At 34.9% G+C, this 22,061-nt stretch overlaps 1 protein-coding gene across 6 annotated transcripts in view; it reads right to left on the bottom strand.

Annotated features, from left to right (window-relative positions):
• PARP8 (poly(ADP-ribose) polymerase family member 8) overlaps window positions 1–22,061 on the bottom strand; it is a 177,408-nt gene that overhangs the window by 54,534 nt on the left and 100,813 nt on the right. For all 6 annotated transcript variants that reach the window (XM_024246841.3, XM_054555263.2, XM_063724020.1 and 3 more), the window contains 2 exon segments: window positions 9,455–9,515; window positions 8,936–9,026 (listed from right to left, as the gene is read on the bottom strand). In XM_024246841.3, the coding sequence (XP_024102609.2) occupies window positions 8,936–9,026; window positions 9,455–9,515 (152 nt within the window).

Genomic DNA, 22,061 nt, shown 5'->3' with positions numbered 1-22,061 from the left:
AGGAAGATGAAAAACAGATAGAAAAATAGATACGATGCTAGATGGCAATAAAGGCTCTGGAGAAAAATAAAGATGGGGAAAAATATATATGGGCTGCAGGCTATGTGGGCTGAGGTTTAAATGTTAGATAAGAACAAGCAGGAAGAAAATGTCCCAGCCAGAGCAAAGAACAAAGGCAAAGCCCCTGAAGAGAAAATATGCTGAAATATCCTAGGAACAGCTGGAGAGCAGTGTGGGGAGAGGACTGAACAAGGTCTCATGTCAGGAGATGAGAGCAGGGAAGGAACCTGGTGGAGCTGTGCAGGATCAATTGGTCAAAGAGCAAAGGGGAAAACAGGAAAATCAGTCAGGAACTTATTGCAACAAGTGAGGCAAGATATATAGAACTTGTGTCCGTGGAGGTGATGAACATTTTGGATTCACACTTCTAGGAGAGTGGACAGATTTTGTGGGTGGACTGGATTTGAGGTGTGAAAAAAAAGAAGAGTTAAGGATGAATCCAAAGATTATGGTCTGAGCAACCAGAAGGATGAAATTTACCAATTCCTACAATGTGAAAGACTGCAGGAGAAACAGGTTTGAAAAGGCAGATAAGACTAGTTATTTGACCAAATACTTTAAATTTGAGATGCTTATTTGATACTAAAATGGAAACGTTAAGAAGGCAACTGGAGAAGCCCAGCATTTAGGCATTAAAGGTGAGAGGAATGTACTAAAGATATAAATTTGGAACAGTCAGAGTATATATATATATATATTTAAAGGCATGAGGCTGGATGAGAAACCACTCAGTGAGTCTATGTAGGTGGAGGAGAGAGAAAGTGTGAGGATTAGGCCCCAAGCCCAGCTCAGCAAAGAAGGCTGGGGAGGAATGGCCAAGCGGATGGAAGATTCCAGAGTGCTGCTATCTAGACACAAATTCAAAGAAGTTTTTCAGGCCAGGCACAGTGGCTCATGCCTGTAACCCCAATACTTTGGGAGGCTCAGGCAGTTGAATTGCTTGAGCCCAGGAGTTCAAGACCAGTCTTGAAAACATAGGGAGACTCCATCTCTATTAAAAAAAAAAAAAAAAAAAATTAGCCACGCATGGTGGCATATGCCTGTAGTCCCAGCTACTTAGGAGGCTGAGGTGGGAGGATCACCTGAACCTGGGAGGTTGAGGCTGCAGTGAGCTGTGATAATGCCACTGTACTACAGCCTGGGTAACAGAGCAAGAACCTATTTGAAAAAAAAAAGAAAAAAAAAGATTTTCAAGGAGGAGGTAAACAACTGTTATGAAATACTGCTAAGTCAATTAAGATGAGAACTCAAATAGGTTATGAGTCATTTGGCAAGAATGAAGTTACTGATGACATTGACAAGAGCAGTGTTTGAGGAATGATGGGACCAAAACCTGACTTGAGTGGATTTAAAGAGAGAAAAGAAAAAAGAAAATGAAGTAAGCTAATAGAGACAACTCTAATCAAGGAAATTAACAGTCAAAAGAAGCAGAGTATTAGGGTCCCAACTGAAGAGGCATTTGAGATCAAGAGGGTTTTTATTTTATTTTTTTTTAAGACGAGAAATATTTGCTGATGTGAATCTTCTAAGAGAAATGAATAGTACAGGAAGGAGGAGGAGAACTGAATTGCTGGGATGGTGTCCTAATTAGGTGAAAGGGAACAGAAACTAGTGTGCAAATGAAAAGATGACATATAGGAGCTTACATAGTGCCATTCACAGCAACAGGTGGGGCAGCAGATAATTACAGCAAAGATTGTGTTGCTCATAGGACCTTCTCAGATCACACATGCTCTATATTGTAAGCCAAATGGTATCCCCTGTTGGCCACTACTCTGAGACACAAATGCTCCATCAATCAAGGAAATTGGGTGTTTGTATCACCAAAAAATTAGTTCGTTTCCTAAGAACTCCCTAATCCTTGTACAAAGAGTAAGGTATAGAGTAAACATAATTCCAACCCCACTTATCCTAAACCCATGGCTATCAAAATTCAAAAGTGAATAAAAACATTCTAACATCTTGAAAACCTCAGTGGAATTAAATGAGAAAGCACTGTATTTTCTCTAAGATTTAAGAAGATACAGTCTCTTCAGAGGCAGACAGAAAAAGTGGGAAGATGAGGGCAGAGAAACAAAAGAGATCTAGCTACAAAAATGTAGAAAAATCCGAAATGCACTAGAACTAATCCCTTTACCGGAGAAAACTGGGTATGATACATATGTAGGAAGAGAGAAAGAAGGGTTATATAATACCAGACACAAATGTTTATCCAGAACATACAAATTATTCCTATAAATTAATAATACAAAGACCAAAACTTAATCATACTATGCATGACTAGAAAGTGTTAATATTTATCAAAATAAATTTTCTAGAAAAATATAAATTTCAAACATTGACTCAATAGCATAAAATCTAAATGACCTATAATTTTGGAATATACTAAAAGAGTTCATAAAATTCTAAAATTTCCAAAATTAATAATTTGTAATTCATAAAATATTCCAAAATTCAAGTTCTAAAACACATATTATTATTAAAATAAATATAATTAATTATATTCAATGTATTAATGAAAGATGTTAATAAACAGAGAAACAGGGGTTTGGAGTGTATGGGAACTCTGTACTAGCTGCAATTTTTCTGTAAATGTAAAACTTTTTAAGTTCATTTTTAACAATGATTTAAAAAATTAATATTTTCTTGATAATCAATAATGAGTTAGAAAATAAAATGAACTACAGAAGTCTAATTATGCAAATAAGTACTCAGGAATAAACATAGCTAAAATTAGTGACCTAACCAAAAAAAGCAAATAAAAAACAACAACAAAAATCCCCAGAACTGTACTGATACATAAAACTAGAAACTACAAATAAATGTTCTTTTATAAGAAAAGTAAGAACTTGACAGAAAGTACTAGTGATATATTTTCATGTTTTTAAAAAAGGTCAAAGTTATTCAATGCTTTCTTATCTCTCATATAACTGCAGTTGGGAAGTGAGGGCTGCCCAAGATATGTGGAAATTATTCTAATGCACTGATCATGCAAGCACAGAGGTACCAATAATGAGATGATATGCACAGAAATCATTTTAAAGTAAGGTTAGTTGTTTATCATTTTCAACTAAAAACAGCTTTGTCCTTGAGATGAAAAACTGCATCTCTATATCAGTAATCCCAGAAAATATACATTATCATAAAAGTGATAAATTATATCATATCTTTATTTAAAGTATATTTCCCCATATATAATACAAATAATCCTTATCTTTAGTTTCAAAGTGGATAAGGAGGTATATGTCTTCAATTCGTATCATTCCTGTTCTCTCACAGATATACTGTCAGATTAGCTGTAGCCAAATATTTGTTTAAATAACCGTTATTTATACATTTCCAAAATGTAGGAATAAATCCTTTTCAAAAAGAACTGTTAAGTAGGTCAGTCTAAATCTTGAATTAGCCATACATTTTTTGCAACTCCATTTTACTATAAATGCTGATACCTTCCAAAGACACATTGCAAACACTCTTTTTAAATCACTGATTTTTTAAATCACTGAATTTTGTTATTTCAAAAAGTTTTCATAAAAAACATAAAATATCAACTTTTCATAAATATCACTGTAAAAGACTTCTGCATGAATTGAACCCACTAGCTATCAACAGCTAACATACTAAAAGGATTCGTAAGATAAACAATAATAAAATTCAAAGACAGGAAACACATTAGAAAAATAAAGGTTTGACAAAGCAACATAGAGAAGGAAAATTCTAAATGGTTAACAGATATTTGGAGAAATTCTGATGAGTAAGTAGAGCCACGCAATTGAAATGATGATGATGAGTATGTGCTCTCAGCTCAGATTAGACCAACCCATAAAAATTCCATTCTTCATAAGTTAACTGTCATGAAGTCCATAAAATAAGTTCTTTAAGGGCATTCTTTGCAGCACTGATTATGGCATCAGGGATCTGAACACAATGTAGGTGGCCATCACTAAGAAAGCAAATATGTAAATTGTAGTGGCTCTATACTATAGTACATATTAGTGTACATAAAGCAACAGGGCCAACAATTCTGTTGCTATTTTAGCAACAGAAGTGGTTAAGAGAATAAAATCTATAGCACGATAGAATTTATGTAAATTAAAAAAAGTCTAACAGCACTATGCATTTGACAAGGATATACACATAGGCCATTGTGTTTTGTTTGCTCTCAAGTCCATTCCTCATTCTTCCACCTTTAGGCTGCATTTCCACAGGTCCCTTGCCAACTACCTTCCGGTTAGGTTTGACTAATGGAAGCGCTGGTTGGACTTGAGGAAAAGAAAGAGAAAGAGAATCAAGGTATTATTTCCCTTCTTCTCTCCTCCCTTCTACCCCATCTCCCTTCCCCGTCTCCCCTTCCCTCTTCTCTCTTTTCCCTCCTATTCCCTTGTCTCTCTTTCCTTCTCCTCTCCTCTCTGTCTTGTGTGGGCATTTTTTAGCAGTTGCCATATCTTCTCCATGGTTGCAGCTCTTTACCAGACATGTCCTATTTCTGTGGTCCTAACTCCTACAGAGCAACTCCTGACATGGTTCTAGAACCTGCAAGATTTCCCTGATATTTGGATTCTGCTGCATACCATCCCTTTCCCAGTGTCATTCCAGCCCCAAGGGACTGTAGTGATCTCTTGTTGTCATCTTCCCTAGTGGTCTCCTCCTACCACTCTCTGAGGAGTCTCATCATCCTGTTTTTCTTTCCAACTGTTTAGCCACTGGATTAACTAACTCCTTATGTTTATTTTTTTTACCTGAGATACTAGAGTGGTTTGTTTTCTGATTGGATTCTAACTGATGTAGTATCAGATATTGGGAGTGGTCCCAGGCAACACACTGTAAAATGGGATACTGAGATTGGGCAGTTCATCTGCTTAACCTTAATAAGGTGGTAACTTCTTTACAGATAGAAACTGAAATAATGGTATTCTGTGACAGGCAGAGGCATTATGGGCATAGCACAAACACTCTTCATAAATATTTTCTTTTTTATTTGCTAGCAATAATCCTAATCATAAGCTAGAATAAAACCTAATTATTCTCCTGGAATAATAAGTTAAAGGTTCCTTTTTAGTAATACCGTCTCCAGTTCTATTCATATATTATACATTACTGCACATTTTCAATCATATTTTCCTCAAATTTTCAATAAGAAAAAAAATCTCTTGGGGAGTTTACTAGTAAGATGGTAATGTGAGTGAATACTTTTGCACAAACACAATCATAACCAGTGCCTAACAGAAATAGGAGAAAACCAGTGAAAAGACCAGAAATTTGGAGTAATGCCATCCCCACGTGAGAAATGCCCAGCAAATTTTGCACAAACAGAGCAGATGGAATCAATCTTAAAGGGCCCTACAGGATGGATGAAAAACTCTCCATTCTGTGAAAGAGATAGATGCTATAATAAAAGTCAACGACTGCTGACGCCTCTCAAAATAGGGAGCAAATGAACCCTAAGGCAGAGAGGACACTCCGGATTGGTCTGGCAGGGCTTCCTCCCTTAGGAGATGCTGCCTTTTCTTGACCTCGGACCCACCATCCTTAGGTCAAGTTCTCTCAGAAGCAGACCCTGAGTGCAGACAAGGGGCAAATAATGTATTTGGAATTGTTCTCAGGAGGAAGCAATAAGAACAAGTGAGAGGGGGGTAGATAGGAAAAGAGAAAAAGCCAAGCAAGGGTACAAATCCAGGGAAAGTTCTAGTTTCCATCCCATCTTGTAGGTAAAACTGGAGCATGCATTACAACTTAGAATTTGTACAGACTCGAAATAGAGTAGCTAGGCCACTGTACCCTCACACTAGTGACACCTAAAGAGTGAAGGGAAGATAAAAAAAACTGCCAAGTACTTACCTGCACTCCCCAGGAAAGGAAAGCTTATTTGTCTAAGGACAAGCTACTGAGGGTTTCAAGTGGAGCTGTTAGCAGCCAAGGGTGCAGAAATGGGGATGGGAGCAAGAGCTGGGAAAGGGGACCCAGGGGAACAGGGTGGGGCACCAGCAGAGCTCACATCCCTCCCCTCCAGCGGGCAGATCTCAGAGCTGCCGACTCTAAAGTAGGGTCAGTGTGGAATTCTCTTTCTTTCCTCTTCTTAATGGGAGAAACTGTTCACACATCACACTAATTTCCACAAGAAGAACAATTTCAACTCTTGCTTGCATATAATATTGAGAAAAACAAAACTCCATCTATAGGAATAAAACAATAAATCTTTGACAATTACTGACTGATATTCACAACAAAATTCAAAAAGACACTAAACAAATAAAACGAAAGCGACTGGTGATAAAGAGGGAATAATACGGAATCAGTAAAGAATGTGGCCAAATTAAAAATACAATGGGAGCATTAAATTTAAGATGAAATCATGAAAACAATTCACTCAGTGGAGCAGAAGACAGATTGGAAAAAACATATACAGTTTTCAGATATGAAGGATGAAAGAATTAGAGAAATGAAAAACATGGAGGACAAAAGAGTTAGATCCAACCAGCATATTGGGATTAGCAGGTAAAGAAGGAGTAATAAATAATTACATAAAACGTACTTGAGGTGAATTAAGACTCAGGTATACCATGCAGAAATAAATATAGAAAAAATAGTATCAAGGAGAAGAAGAAAAAACAGTCCAAAAAGTACACAACAAAACACAAACAAATCAAAATAGATTTCTTGCAAATAAAAAAAAGTTGAAATACTTCAGGCACAAAATGAGAAGTTTCTAGAGCATTTTTGCTTTTTGTAGGAGGAGAACTATCATGACCTCGCTAATTTTACTTGGACAAGTTTGTCTCATTCACAAAACAAAAAGTTATTATCAGGTATGAAAAAAGAAAACATAACCCTCGGGTTTCCTTGGTTTCCAAATTGTTAAATATATAAATCAACCAATACAGATGAAAGAAAGAGCAGATGAGTTGTGACACTAAAGGAGTTGTATTGAACACTAAAACAATCTAACCATGAGTTAAAATGAGTGTTAAAATATTTATAAAACTATGCAAATGTAAAAAATCTTTAAAGAGATATTGTGAAGGAAAATATCTCCCTTACATTCAAGATTATATCAAAAAATATGTATGAGAGGTAAGATTACATGAAAGCATGCTTCAGTATCATCTTACACAGATGGGGTTTGGGTGAGTAGAGATTAACCAGCCCAATTTCATTCCTAACCCTAAACAAAGTTCAGACATAAGGATTTCCTTTTCTTTTAACCACCATTAAAATAAAATCAAATTAGTACATTTCAAATCACTAAAATAAGAAAAAAGTTAGCCATATGGCAGAATATGTGGGGAAGGAGCAAGAACACATACAACTATCGGCTGAAATATTCTCCATACATTACAAATCATTCCCTTATGGCTTATTTAATGACTTGAAGACAGTCTCATGACTTAACATTAAGGTGCATAGCTATTTATAAAATTCATTGTCAACTTTATAAAAATAAATCATATGCACATAGAAAACAGAAACAACACCAAGCCATTTAGCTTTCTCATTACAAGAATTATGAGAAATTCCTTTTCTTATTACATATTTATATATCTGAAATTATCAGAATAAAAATATTTTAAACATTTATTTTTTCTTGTCCAGCATTAAATGTTAGAATATGTAATTTATATTATGCATTAATTAATTTAAATAGAATGTATTATGCAAAGACAGAAAACAAGTGACTAACTTTAAAAATGAAAGATTTTCCTGTATTTTATAAATCTGAAAGAACAAGTATGTTTCCTATGTGAAAACAAACAGTAGATGTATATTCCCTGATAGGCCTAAAGGAAAAACATGCAGACATCATAGTAACATGTGTGTCAGATTAAAGATGCCCATGATTTCACAAGGTGCTGTCTATGTTTCTGTCCCTTGATTCTGGGTGGGCTCTTCAACTGCTGTGATCAACAGAATACAATGAAAGACTCACTATGTCTTTTCCCAGTAGCTTCTACATCCTGTCTCTTGCAACACTTGCATTTGCATCCCAGTCACCATGGTACAAGAAGTCCAAAACACATGAAGAAGCTATGTGTCGGACAGGCACTCTAGCCAAAAGCCTCAAGTGAGTCTCGAGATGACACCTGCATCAACTGCTAGCCATTTGAACGTACAGCATCACGTGTATCCAACCCAGTGAGGCCTTGATTTGGCCCCAGCCCCACCCACACATAACTGCAAATCATGGGAGACTGCAAGCAAGAAGTGCCCAAAGAATAGTGAGAGAGAAGTTTTTTTAAGCCATTAAGGTTTAGGATTTTTTTTAATGTAACACTAGATAACTGGAACAATATAAGTAGATACAATTGTGTGTGTGTGCATGCGTGTGTGTGCATGCATGTGTGTGTGTGTGTTTGGTAGTAGGTAGGAAAAAACATTTTACCAAGTAAATTTTGGCAAGACTTATGATAGGGTCCTTTGTTGTAAACAGCTATCAGTTGAAATATAATAGCAACATTGTCCCTTAAAGATTCAGCAAACAAATACACTATTATAATCTCCATGTTCAAAGACAGAAATATACTGCATTAAAATTGAATCTCAGAATCAAAGAGAGAAATAATTATATCTAAGGAAAACCCAAAATATATATATTTACTGAGTTTCTACTACATGCAAGGTACTCTTTTGGGTTTTTTAAATGTTTGTGTCTCAGAAACTTGTCAGTTTCTGAAAATCTATAAAATGACATGTTACGCTTCCGTTTCCATAAGTTATATTGGCAATAAACCATCTTTCTTAGAATGCAAGCTTCTTTAAACACCATTATCAAGATATTTAGCACTTTTGCTCAGAACTGACAAATGAACACGCATTTTGCTTAAGGCATAGTGCACAGCTAATTAATATTCAAAATAATAAATAAAGAAATAAAACTAACCTGGGCCATTTAAATACTGTGTAAGTGAACAGTGTAGTCGAACAATTATAGGTTCTGTTCGAATTACTTCCCAAGCCACAGCAATCTCCTCCTGCACAAATATATTTAAAAGATGAATTAATCATCTTTTAGAGTTCCAATTGAAAAAAAAAAACATACAAACTTTTAAAACTTGTGTTCGCAAAATGCATATAACATGAAGGCCTATAAGTTATCTCAAAACCCACTGTTGTGTGAAAATATTGGCCTTCTATGTATGAGAACTAAAAATGAACACTTAAAATAACGAAGTATTGTAAAAGCCCATAAATTTCAGAGACCATTAGAAAAACCAATGCAAATATATATGTTTATAAAATCGCTGCTTCTTTGACAAGTCACAGCAATTCTTCACAAAGCACCTTAACAGTCAATATGTAACTAATAGTATTATAAGACAACTGAAAATTAAATTTCCCCCAAAAATAAAATAAGTGTATTTTAAATGCACCATTCATATTACATAAAATTGATACTTACATCAAGAAAGCTAACATCGATATGCAGATCAATATCTACATCATCAATGGCTCCATATTCCCTGAAAGCAAAAATTAACATTGTTTTTTCATTTTAATGATGCTTAAAAGATGGTGTGTGTTAAGTTATTTTATTTAAAATTTTAAATCACTAGTTCTCATCCTTGATTTTGACAAATAGCTCACATCTAGCTGTGGATATGAAATAACTAATAATCTAGTTGGACTGTCATTTTTCTGTTTATACCACATAGATATCTTTCTATTGTCTTGTACACGCACATGCATACATAAAATCAAGAGTTGCTTGGTTCATAGCTTTAAATATTCCGTTTTCTGTGGCAAATTAGTCAATCTTCCCATATGACTGCTTTGTTTTCACTATACTCTCTGAGGATAAGGAGCTGCTTCTGAAGACAAGAAAGGAGTTTATGACATGAGGAAGGAGTATAGGGGAGACACACAATAATGTGCCCATAATTTTTCCTTCTAGTTAGGCATCAGTGGTTCAGAAAGCAATCCAAGCGTTCTGCCACTTAAATGTCAGTGTTTCGACGAGCAGCTCTAAAAGTCTGATATTAAAAAAAAAAAAAGGGAACTGTAGTATATTCTACAGGAAGGAATTATGAAGATCAACTTTTGTACAGCGCAGGTACTGCCACGAACCAGCATACTTCTTAAGCGAATGAAAGAATATAAAAACAAGTTTGAATATTCTCCATATATACACATCTGTATTTTTGATATTCTTATAAAATTCTGAAGTTACAAATGCTATGCACAGTGAGAGATAAAACCACAGAAATAACTGAAATGATAAAAGTTAATGACCAGTATTTACTCAGCACTGATGTGCCAGAAATTGTTCTAAAGATCTTACATACATGTGATAATTTAATACAGTACTCACAAAACACCTAAGGTACTACTGCCATCTCCGCTTTACAGATGCATAAATTGAGGCCCAGAGTACTAAAGTAACTTATCAATCATCACTCTATAGCAGAGCTGAGACTTGAATACATGTATTTTAGTTAATATTCAAGAAACTAGCACTTTGTGTTGGAAACCAGGTCAAGCATTAATGGATGATCTCATTAGGTCCTCATCACAGCCTTGTGAGGTGGATAATATTACGACATTCATTTTGCAGATGAAAAAACTAACATTTAAAGATGTGAAAAAAGTTGCCAAATGAAAAATAAGTTAGTGGGGAAGTCAGGAATTGAATATATGTCCAACTCTAAAACTGTGTAAAGTATGGTATCTGGCATATAGATAAGTACTCACTAAAAATTTATGTCTATTATGTATTCAAGTAATAGAATTATAATACATAATTGTGGCACTTTTATAGAGTTCAGAGAAGAAACTTTTAATGATTGAAAAATTTTATGTGATTTAATGAATAGAGGAATCTAGGGGATCTATTTCTTTCTAATATAAATGACCAAAAACCAAAGCATATTAGAATATAAAGTAGCCTCTGTGCTTTCTCCATTCTCTCCTTTAAACATACATTAAAACATTGAGCACATTTTCAACTTTTATGAAATTATACTCTTATTCTTTCATGGTAATATCTTTAAATGTTACATAAAGAAAGGGATAAAAATGATTTGCATAGGTATTCCTTTTAAAGACCATCAAAGCATCATAACATCTGTGCTTTGCAAATTATTTTCTAACTATTCTAAAAATCTGAAGAGGAAGGAGTCCTTCCAAACTTGTTTTATGAGGCCAGCACTACCCTGATACCAAAACCAGACAAGGAAACAACAACAAAAAGGAAAACTACAAGCCAATATTCCTGATGAACCAGATGCAAAAATCCTCAACAAAATACTAGCAAACTGAATTCAATAGCACATTAAAAAAAATCATACACCATGAGCAAGTAGGATTCATCCTAGAGAGTGCAAGATGATTCAACATATGCAAATCAATAAACATGATACATCACATTAATGGAATCATGAAGAAAATGTTATGATCATTTCAACAGACAAAAAGCATTTGATAAAATTCAACATCACTTCATGTTGAAAACTCTCAACAAATTAGCTATAGAAGGAACATAACACAATAGAGGCCAAATTTACAAACCTACAGCTGATATCACATTGAATAAGGAAAAACTCAACGCTTTTCCTCTAAAATATGGAACAAGATAAGGATGCCCACCTTCACCACTCTTATTCAACCCAGTACTGGATGTCCTAGCCAGAGCAATCAGGCAAGAGAAAGAAATAAAGGATATCCAATTAAAAAAGAGGACATCAAATTGTTCCTGTTTGTGGATGACATGATCATATATATATGTAACTCTAAAGGCTCCACCAAAAAAACTGTAAAACCAATAAACAAATTTAGTAAAATTGCAAGATACAAAATCAACACACAAAAAGATCAGTAGTTTCTGCACACCAATAATGAACTATCTGAAAAATGAATGAAAAAACAAATCCTATTTACAACAGCTATGAAAAATAAAATATATAGGAATAAATTAAACCAAGGAGGTGAAAGATTTCTACAATAAAAAATAAAAAATTAATGAAATAAATTCAACAGGACACAAAAAAATGAAAAGATAATTGCTTGTTTATGAATGGAAGAATATTATTAAAACATCCATACTCCAGCCAAAGCAACCTACAGATTCAATGCAATCCCTGTCAAAATATCAATGACATCCTTTACAGGAATAGAAAAAAAATTCTAAAATTCACATGAAAGTACAAAAGACCCCAAATAGCCAGGCACTGAGCAAAAAGAACAAAGCTGGAGACATCACACTACCTTACAAAGCTATAGTAACCAAAACAGCATGGGACCGGCGTAAAAATAGACATGTAGACCAATGAAACAGAATAGAGAACACAGAAATACATCCATACGCTTACAACCAACTGATTTTCAACAAAGCCTCCAATAACACACCTTAAGTAAGGAAAGGGCAGTCTCTTCAATAAATGGTGCTGGGAAAACTGTCCATGCACATGCAAAAAAATGAAACTAGATCCCTATCTTCATAAACAAAAATCAACTTAAAGTGGATTAAAGATTTAAATGTAAGACACAAAAATATGAAATTACTGGAAGAAAACATAGGGAAAATGCTTCATGGCATTTGTCTGGCCATGGATTTCTTGGATAAGAATTCAAAAGCACTAATAACAAAAGCAAAAATGGACAAATGGGATTACATCAAACTAAAAAGGAAACAATCAACACAGTGAAGAGACAACCTACAGAATGGGTGAAAATATAACTGCAAGTCATGCATCTCACAAGGGGTTTATATCAAGAATATATAAGGAACTCAAACAGTTCAAGAACAAAGACAAACAGACAAACTAATAATCTGATTTTAAAACGGGCAAAAGTCCAGGTGTGGTGGCTCATGCCTGTAATCCCAGCATTTTGGGAGGCCAAGCCGGGCAGGTCTACTGGGTCAGGAGTTCGAGACCAGCCCAGCCAACATGGTGAAACCCCGTCTCTAATAAAAATTCAAAAAAATTAGCCAGGTGTGGTGGCACACGCCTGTAGTCCCAGCTACTCGGGAGGCTGAGGCACGAGAATCGCTTGAACCCAGTCGGCAGAGGTTGCAGTGAGCCAAGATCGCACTACTGCACTCCAGCCTGGGTGACAGAGTAAGACTGTCTCAAAAATAAAAATAAAAATAAAAATAAAAGGCAAAAGACCCGAATGTGCATTTCTCAAAAGACATACAAATGGCCAACAGGTACATGAAAAAAATATTCAGTATCACTAATCATGAGGGCAATGCAAATCAAAACCACAGTGAGATATCACTTCACTCCAATTAGAATGGCTGTTAGCAAAAAAGATTAAAAAATAACAAATGCTGATGTGGATGTGGAGAAAAGGGAATCCTTTTGCACTGCTGGTGGGAATGTAAATTGGTATAGCCATTATGGAAAACGTATGAAGGTTCCTCAAAAAATTAAAAATAGAACCACCATGTGGCCCAGCAGTTCCACAATTGGATATTTAACCAAAGGAAATGAAATCAGTCTGTCCAAGAGGTATCTGTGCCCCCATGTATACTGCAACACTATTCACAACAGCCAAGATGCAGAATTAACCTAAGTGTCCATTAATAGATGAATGGATAATGAAATGTGGTACATACACACAATAAAATACTGCTCAGCCATAAAAAATGAAGGAAATCCTGTCATTTGCAGCAACATGGATGAACCTGGAAGACACTGTGTTAAGTAAAGTAAGCCAGGAAAAGAAAGACAAACACTGCATGATGTAAGTCATTTGCAGAATCTAAAAAAAGCTGATCTCATTGTAGTACAGAGTAGATTACCAGAGGTTGGAAAGCAGAAAGGGAAAGATGATGAGGAGGAGAAATTGGTCAATGGGTACAAAATCACAGTTCAATAGGAGAAATAAGTTATAGCACAGTAGAATGACTATGGTAAACATTAGTATAATATATATTTCAAATTAACCAGAAGAAAGGATTCTTGATGTTCTCACCACAAAAAAGATCAATGTTTGTGGTGATGGATACGCTAAACGCAATCATTTGACCATTACACAATGTATACATGTATTGAAACATCACACTGTAAACCACAAACCTGTGCAATTATTATGTGTCAATTAAAAATAAAATTTTAAAAATTGTGTAAAGCACAGTATCTGGCACTAAATAAAAATTTCTATTCAAGTAATAGAATATAATCCCTTTTATAGGGTTCAGAGAAGAAATTTGTACTGATTAAATGGTTTTATGTAATTTAATGAGAAAAGGAATGTGGGAGATTTGTTTGCTTTTTGATATCTATGACCAAAATAATGTCAGCATATCCAAATACAAGGTAGCCTGTGTGCTTTCTCTGTTCTCTCCTTAAAAATATATCAAAACATTGGTCAGGCACAGTGGCTCACGCCTGTAATCCCAGCACTTTGGGAGGCCGAGGTGGGTGGATCACTTGAGGTCAGGAGTTTGAGACCAGCCTGACCAACATGGTGAAACCCCGTCTCTACTGAAAATACAAAATTAGCCAGGCGTGGTGGCAAATGCCCATAGCCTCAGCTACTCCGGAGGCTGACGAAGGAGAACTGCTTGAACCCAGCAGGTGGAGGTTGCAGTGAGCCGAGATCGTGTCATTGCACTCCAGCTTGGGCAACAAGAGCAAAACTCCATCTCAAAAAATAAATAAATGAATATATATACATAATATATATGTGTATATATATGTGTGTGTGTATATATAGATATATATAGAGAGACAGAGAGAGAGCACATTTCCATTTTTAAGGAAATTGCACTTTTTATTCATGGTAATATTTTTATAGGTTACATAAATAAATGAATAAATATTTACATAGGAATTAATTTTTAAAAAATGTCAAAGCATCAATAATGTCTGTACTACATGATAAACATTAATCTTAAAGGATAAGATTATGTGCAAATGTCAATATGAAAGTATACAGAAAGTATGACAAGAATAAGGGCCAAGCAAATGAACACTTTCATCTCTGCCTCTAGTTCAGGGTACAGCAAACATTTTCTGTGAAGGTGAAGACAGTAAATATTTTAAGATTTTCAGGCCACATACAGTCTCTGCTGCATCCATCTTTTCTTTTCTTTCTTTCTCTTTCTTTCCTTCTTTCGTTTTCTTTCTCTCTCCTTTCTTTCATTCTTTCTTTCTTTTCTTTCTTTCTTTCCTCTTTCTCCCTTCCTTCCTCCCTCCCTCCTTTCTTCCTTCCTTCCTTTCTTTCTCTTTTTTCCTTCTTTCCTTCTTTCCTTCTCTCTTTCTCTCTCTCTCTCTTTCTCTCTTTCTCCAACCCTTTTAAAAAGCAAAACCATTTATAGTTCACAGATCTGTTCAAAACAAACCTCACAGCCCAATGGTCATAATTTGAATGACCCTGAACACTGGCAAACATTTAATAAATAAAATTGTAAGGCATGTAAAAAGAAAGAGCCACTAAACTGAATGATGAGGAAAGACGATGAATGATGTTCAAGAAAAGTTTCAGGAGTGTGAAGGGGCCCTGTCTACAACCACACTTTGCTCACAGAAGTTAATCCTAAGAAAATAATAACAAATATATTCAAAGTCTTACCTACAGCCATGTGTGTAAGAGCAGAAATTGAGAAAATAGATATAGAATAATAAGGAAATAGTTAAGTAAACTATAGCATGTTGATAGGAGAAAAAATTACCCATTAGTGAAGGCGTCGATACAAAAATATTCATATCCTGGGGTAAATGTTGCAAATATACCGACAAGCAGATTACCAAAAAAGCATGGAAGCTAAAATGATATTTTTAAGAAAATAGAAACAGGAAAATCAAGAGTAAAAACAGTACTTATATATCAACTCTAAATTGTGTGTAAAACTTATTTTATGAAAAATGTTATGCATTTTCTAAAAACACATGCCTACTTTTTCTGATTAAAAAGGTAATACAGGCTCATTATATAAAATGTGAGAAATTTTAAAATGCACAAAAATAATCTGTCTTATCACCATATGGAGATAATTCTTTTTGCTTATCTCTCATTCCACTCTTCCATGTATACAAAAATTATACAGTGTAATATATAAAGATTGTGGTTCTGTTCTTTCACTTCTACTATCATCAGCTGTTTTTCCCATATTGCATTATATTTTATATAATACAATACATAATTTTATGATATATAATATAATATAATATAAAATTATGAATTTTGTATAATATAAAGTTTTATAATGTAAAATTTTACAATTTTATACATAATTGTATAATAAAATATTTAGTTCCTTTTTATTTTTTTACACTATAAATATTGGTAAACAGCAACTGGATAAAAAAATCTATGTGCATCTGTCTTCTCGTAGAATCACTTCTTGAATTACTGGGTTAAATAAACATTATAACCATATTTGGGATTCTTGATGTATGTTGTTTAATTACTCTTTTAAATGGTTATAACAACTTATAATTACACCAGCCAGGTTATCACAATGACCTTTTCCTACATTCTCATCATCATCAGACATTTTTTTTCTCCCATCTTTGCCAATTTTATGGGAGGGAAACAACTTTTTTTTTCTTTTGGACTTATTTACATTGGCAAAACGCTGGTATGTTTACAGGCAGTAAGATTAAAAAAAAAAAAAAATCAGTACAACCCTTATCTACAACTGTTTTCTCCATAAATAGTTTTTCAGATTACTTCAACAGAATTTACCATAAAGGAATAATCAGAATGTGCATATATGCTTTTAAAACCTCTTACATGTGAATTTCTAAGTATTTTGTATATGACTTCTTAAATGACGTTTTGGTTAAAAGTATCTTCCCAATTTCTAACACTCCAAAAAAAGGAAATGAAGGGGGCAAGTGTTCCTCTTCTTCACCAGAGCATGAATAAAGAATTTTAAGGAGGCAGAGGCCCTAAAGGTTTGCAATTAACTGGATTCTGCAGGTGTAGATCTATAAATAGTTATACTTTTTTCTTTGTATGCCAGATTTCAAAGAATTCACAAATGACGCTGTGTATATGCAAACCCATTTCCGTTGTGATGCCCTTTTTATATAATGCCAGTAATTTCATATTTCCCACTGAGAGATTACAAAGCATGATTACAGTTTGTCCAGATGCAGCGACCCAATCATCAGGATTGCTTCTATATCTGAATAACTTTCAGTGGCCCAGGATCTCATGAATAGCAAATGCAGAATCAAGTTGAATGCTTGAAATATGACTACAACTTGAATTGTGAAGCTAGATATCTGATTGTGTCCTGAATGCAGTATTCGGTACATAATAACTCAAAATAATTTCATGCGTTGCCTATATTTATTCACTGTGAAAAGATCACATCAAATTGATGAATTCGAATTTTTTTAACATGAGGGAAACAATACAGAAATGATCTAATGAAATTGCTTCATTCTGGTCTGAAAAGAATGCCTCCACAAATGTTCTTTCCCGACATGTAGTGACACATTAAATTCAGGGTGAGCTACTATTTTAATCTACAATTCTTGAAATCTGTTAATTTGATTTTGGATATTTAAATGTGACTTAGTTCATTTAAGCATATATGTATAAAGATTTTTTTTCAATGAATATGGACTTTGAGCCACTGTGTTAGAATTCTTAGCAATTTGTTCTCCTATTTTTAATGGAACTACTCAAGACAATATCCTCACTCATGAGACACTCACATACACACTTACAATATATTAAATGTTGGAGCATCTATGTTGGTCCTCCTTTGTCTATAAAACTTCAGCTTATTCATTACACTGTTATGATGTTTTATAATGCAACCTGATCAAAATCAGCAGTCATTGTGTTGGTTATGAAAATATATTTCAGATATCTAGCCTTCCCTTATTAACTGTGAGGGAACACACACACACACACACACATATATAGATATGTATATACACATACGTGCATGCATACAACTCTACCACATGTTCCTAGGAAGTAGGCCTCTATTGCTACTTGTTTATTTCTTCTTTCAACAACTGGATGGTTATATTTTGAGAAGACAGATTATTTTGTGAAGATACATACACCTTCCCATGTCATCTGAAACTCAACAGCTTGCATGTCTATCTCTGCATGCCTACTCAATGTGTGGTTTTTGCCCAGCGTGGGAGAGATGTTTGTGAATGGGCCAAGAAATATGCAAACTCAGTAGTCAGGAAGAAATTCTGGCAGATTAAAGCATTTGCAAGACTATCCAAGGTAGCTATAAATTTCTCTAAAGAACAACAGGGCTGAGAAAAATTTTAAAATTAGATCCAGATGAGAAAGGAAGCTCATGTAAAATTGTGCATAAGAGGTACAGTATAAACAACTGCTACAACTCTGCAGTCAGCTTAAAAATCCTCAGTTTTGCTAGGAGAAAGCCCTTGCGTTGGGAGTAGTGGTTAGCGTCTAGGATCTGAGCACCTGAAGCTTACATCTAGATTATGTCCCCATGTTTTGGGAAAATGCTCTCTCCTTTCTTTCCCCTCTGTGCCTCCTGTCATCACTTCCCCGATTTTCAGAGTCAGACTGTTTTTATTCTTTGGCTTGGAGGCAGAGGGTGAAAACTCAATACGCTAGAAAGGAGATTACAAAATATTCAATCCAAGATCTTTTTTTGATGAATGATATACATCTATGTAGGCTAAGGTATGTTGTGGTAATAAGCATTCTCAAAATCTCAGTGGCTCAAAATGAAAAAAGATTTATATCTCACTCCTACCTTATTGTTAATATAGAATTGGGGGTTAGGGAGGGGCAGCTCACTGTCGTCACTAAGGGGCCCAAAGAAGCAGAGCTGAGGGGACATGGGAACTAACACACTAGCACTTAGCTCACATATGACTGGCCAAAATTAGTAATATATCCATGCCTAACACTAAAGAGTGCAAGGAAATACAATCCTACCATAAGACCAGAACAGGAGAACCAGAAGATATGTAAGCAGTCCTACTCGCCACTACAAATGAGAATTCAGAAATCCAGAGAATTTAAAGCAGTGCATTCTGAGGTATGCACTTTTTTCTTTCCTTTCATTTACCATTTTTCTTTTTTAAAGGAGATATATGTTTGGTGGGTATGAGTAATGTGATATAGGTTCCTCAAGCCACCCCAAACCCTCAGAATGCTCGTTTCCCAAACGTTACCCTCAAAAGGCCCAATTACAATTGTCTGTGCACAAAAGTGATCGAAATAGTCACAACAGTTGACTAATCACAATAGAACAGTCACAATAGAACAGTCACAATTTTAGAAGCTTCCAGCCTACATTAAGCATTACTCACAATAAAAAGGTTACACTATTACTCATATGACTTAAATTTTCTAAATGAAAGATGGTATGATCATACGGCAAAGAATATTTTATATTAAATGGAAGTTTTAAATTTCACAACGAAACTATCAGAATCATTTCTTTCCTAAACAAATATGAATTTCCTGATCTGTAATTCCCTTTCTAAAAATACTAATTTCAATTTATTTTCCAATGACACTGATCAATTTTATTTTCATAATTATATAGGGAGGTACATTTACAATGAAAAACATAAAATGCGTTTTATTGAATGATTCAAGATGAGACTTATTCAGACTGATCACAAAGTTTCATGTTGCCCCAAGATCTAACTCACTTCCTATACAAAAGTCTATAAATCAGAATTATCATCAATGTTTACATGTATGATTCAACAGCCAGTAGTAGGCTTTTGGATAGTATGGTGAGGTAGAATTGTCATTACCTACTTAAGTAATATATCTATCATCACTCACTTTTTCTACACCTTCTTTCAGTCTTCTTTAAGAGGATTTTGCCTCAACAACCTCAGGATTTTGCCTAGGCAATCTCATAGAACTTAGATGTGGTTAGCTGCCTTTCTCATTAGACGTTGCTTTAAAAAAAAAAAAAATTACTCCTAATAGCCTGTTGTGCATATCGAGTTACTTTTGCTCTTCAAACTTCATTAAGTTCTTGTAAGCCCCAATTAGGTAAAAGAACAGCTAATTAGAACAGTCTGTTTTCAACAGACTTAGAACTTTGCAAGGAAGATGATTTCAAGACCTTCTGCCTAACTACCCACCTCTTTTCCCTTGAATCCAAGCCTAAGTATTTGAGACTAGACAGTAAATTCATTTCCATTTAAGTAAATCAAACTAGTCCTGCTGTGATTCACCTTTGTACCATGAAGACTCTAGAAAGTTATTTATTTTGGAAATATCCTCTACAGCTAGAGAAAATCTAGAGCAGGCAGGAACATGGCTTACATTCATTAAGATTTAAACTGGATCAAAACTATTACAAGTGAAAAGGGTAAGGGGAAAAAATTCAAAACACTGACATGACTTTAGATACTTCATTTGACTTAATTTCCAAACATTTTTTAATCTAATTTCAGCAGCTAACAATTATCACTAACTTAATTAATAATAAAAAATACTAATACAGACCATCATAGGTACTTAACAAACGCTTGGTGAAGAAATAAAAAAAGACCTTCATCTATACATGGCAATATGACTGGGGCCTAGACAGCATGGAAAGATGTTTTAGAAAAATATTTAACTATAAAAGAAATCAACATGTGCTAAAGTTGTCCACTAAACAAAAATATTTCCTTTTTTTTTTTTTTTTTTTTTTTTTTTTTGAGACGGAGTTTCGCTCTTGTTGCCCAGGCTGGAGTGCAATGCCATGATCTCGGCTCACTGCAACCTCCGCCCCCTGAGTTCAAGCAATTCTTCTGCCTCAGCCTTCTCGAGTAGCTGGGTTTACAGGCACCTGTCACCATGCCCGGCTAATTTTGTATTGTTAGTAGAGATGGGGTTTCTCCATGTTGGTCAGGCTGGTCTTGAACTCCCAACCTCAGGGGATCTGCCCGCCTCAGCCTCCCAAAGTGCTAGGATTACAGGTGTAAGCCACCGCGCCCAGCAACCAAAATATATATTTCAAATTAAAAGAAGTTGAAGTCTATGTTGTATTATGATTGTTAGTTATATCCCATAGACATATTTTGGTGTATATAGAGATGTAGATTATTGTGCTTAAAATTAAAGTTTTAAGCTTTCAAGCAAAGTTCAATTACTGTTAAAAAAAAAAAAAGGGAAAAAAACACAGCCATTGTTTTGGACTATGTATTGATAGTCCCAATTGCCTTCTTCATATATTCATTCTATAACACTTATAAATATGCATATTACCTAATCTGGAGCCATAACAGAGATCAATGTGAAATTATTGCAGCTAATTTGCTAAAACTTTGAAGTTTGCAAAGAGAAGACTTGCTTTTCCAAATATAATCCCAACACTTTCACTCAATTGTAGCCTAATATACCTTCATGAATAGAACAGAGACAGTCTGGGTACAGAATCCCAGTTTATCTTAGGCTGCAGATGGTAGGGAGTTTCTGTTTCTGCAGTTAAAATAAAATGTTTGGCAATTATAAATTACAGCTGTGCTGTACTTCCCAATTAAAATTATTTGTTCGCCCTCTCAAAATATGCATATGTCCATTGAAGAAGTTACAACCAGATAATGTGAATGTCTTTTTTCAGATGGTGCCACTGAAAACAATCAGGAAGCCGGCAGCCTATATTTCATGCATGTCCCATGATGGTACCAGAATACATGAAGAATTAAAAACCAAACCAAAACAAAACGAACAAGAAAAAGCACCGCCCAACCATTCACTGAATTCAGTCTAGAGGGGGAGACGTAAGCCAAATAATTAAAAGACATGAGACGAATAACACAAGGTAAGAGCCAAATGTGATGGAAGTCCAGAGAACAGAGTAACTTATCTGCACTGGAGATTCCAAGAAGGCTCAGAGAGAAGCTGACCCATGGACTGGGGCTTAAATAGAGACAGCAGTGGGATTTGAAGAGACGCATTCCTTGATCAAAGAACTGCTTATGCAAATGCCCAACGTGAAGACGGAATATGACATATCTGGGTGGTCTGGGTGCATAAAGGGGCCAGACTGAGGTCAGGCTACGAAAGGGGTCTGGAATTCCATGGAGACTTCGAGACTACACTGTAGGCAAAGAGTGGAAATCTGAAATAACCAGAGCTGACTCCTG

The sequence above is a fragment of the Pongo abelii genome, chromosome 4 (genome assembly GCF_028885655.2).
Source record: "Pongo abelii isolate AG06213 chromosome 4, NHGRI_mPonAbe1-v2.0_pri, whole genome shotgun sequence".
NCBI classification, from domain to species: domain Eukaryota; kingdom Metazoa; phylum Chordata; class Mammalia; order Primates; family Hominidae; genus Pongo; species Pongo abelii.
This window is presented reverse-complemented; position numbering and strand designations above follow the sequence as displayed.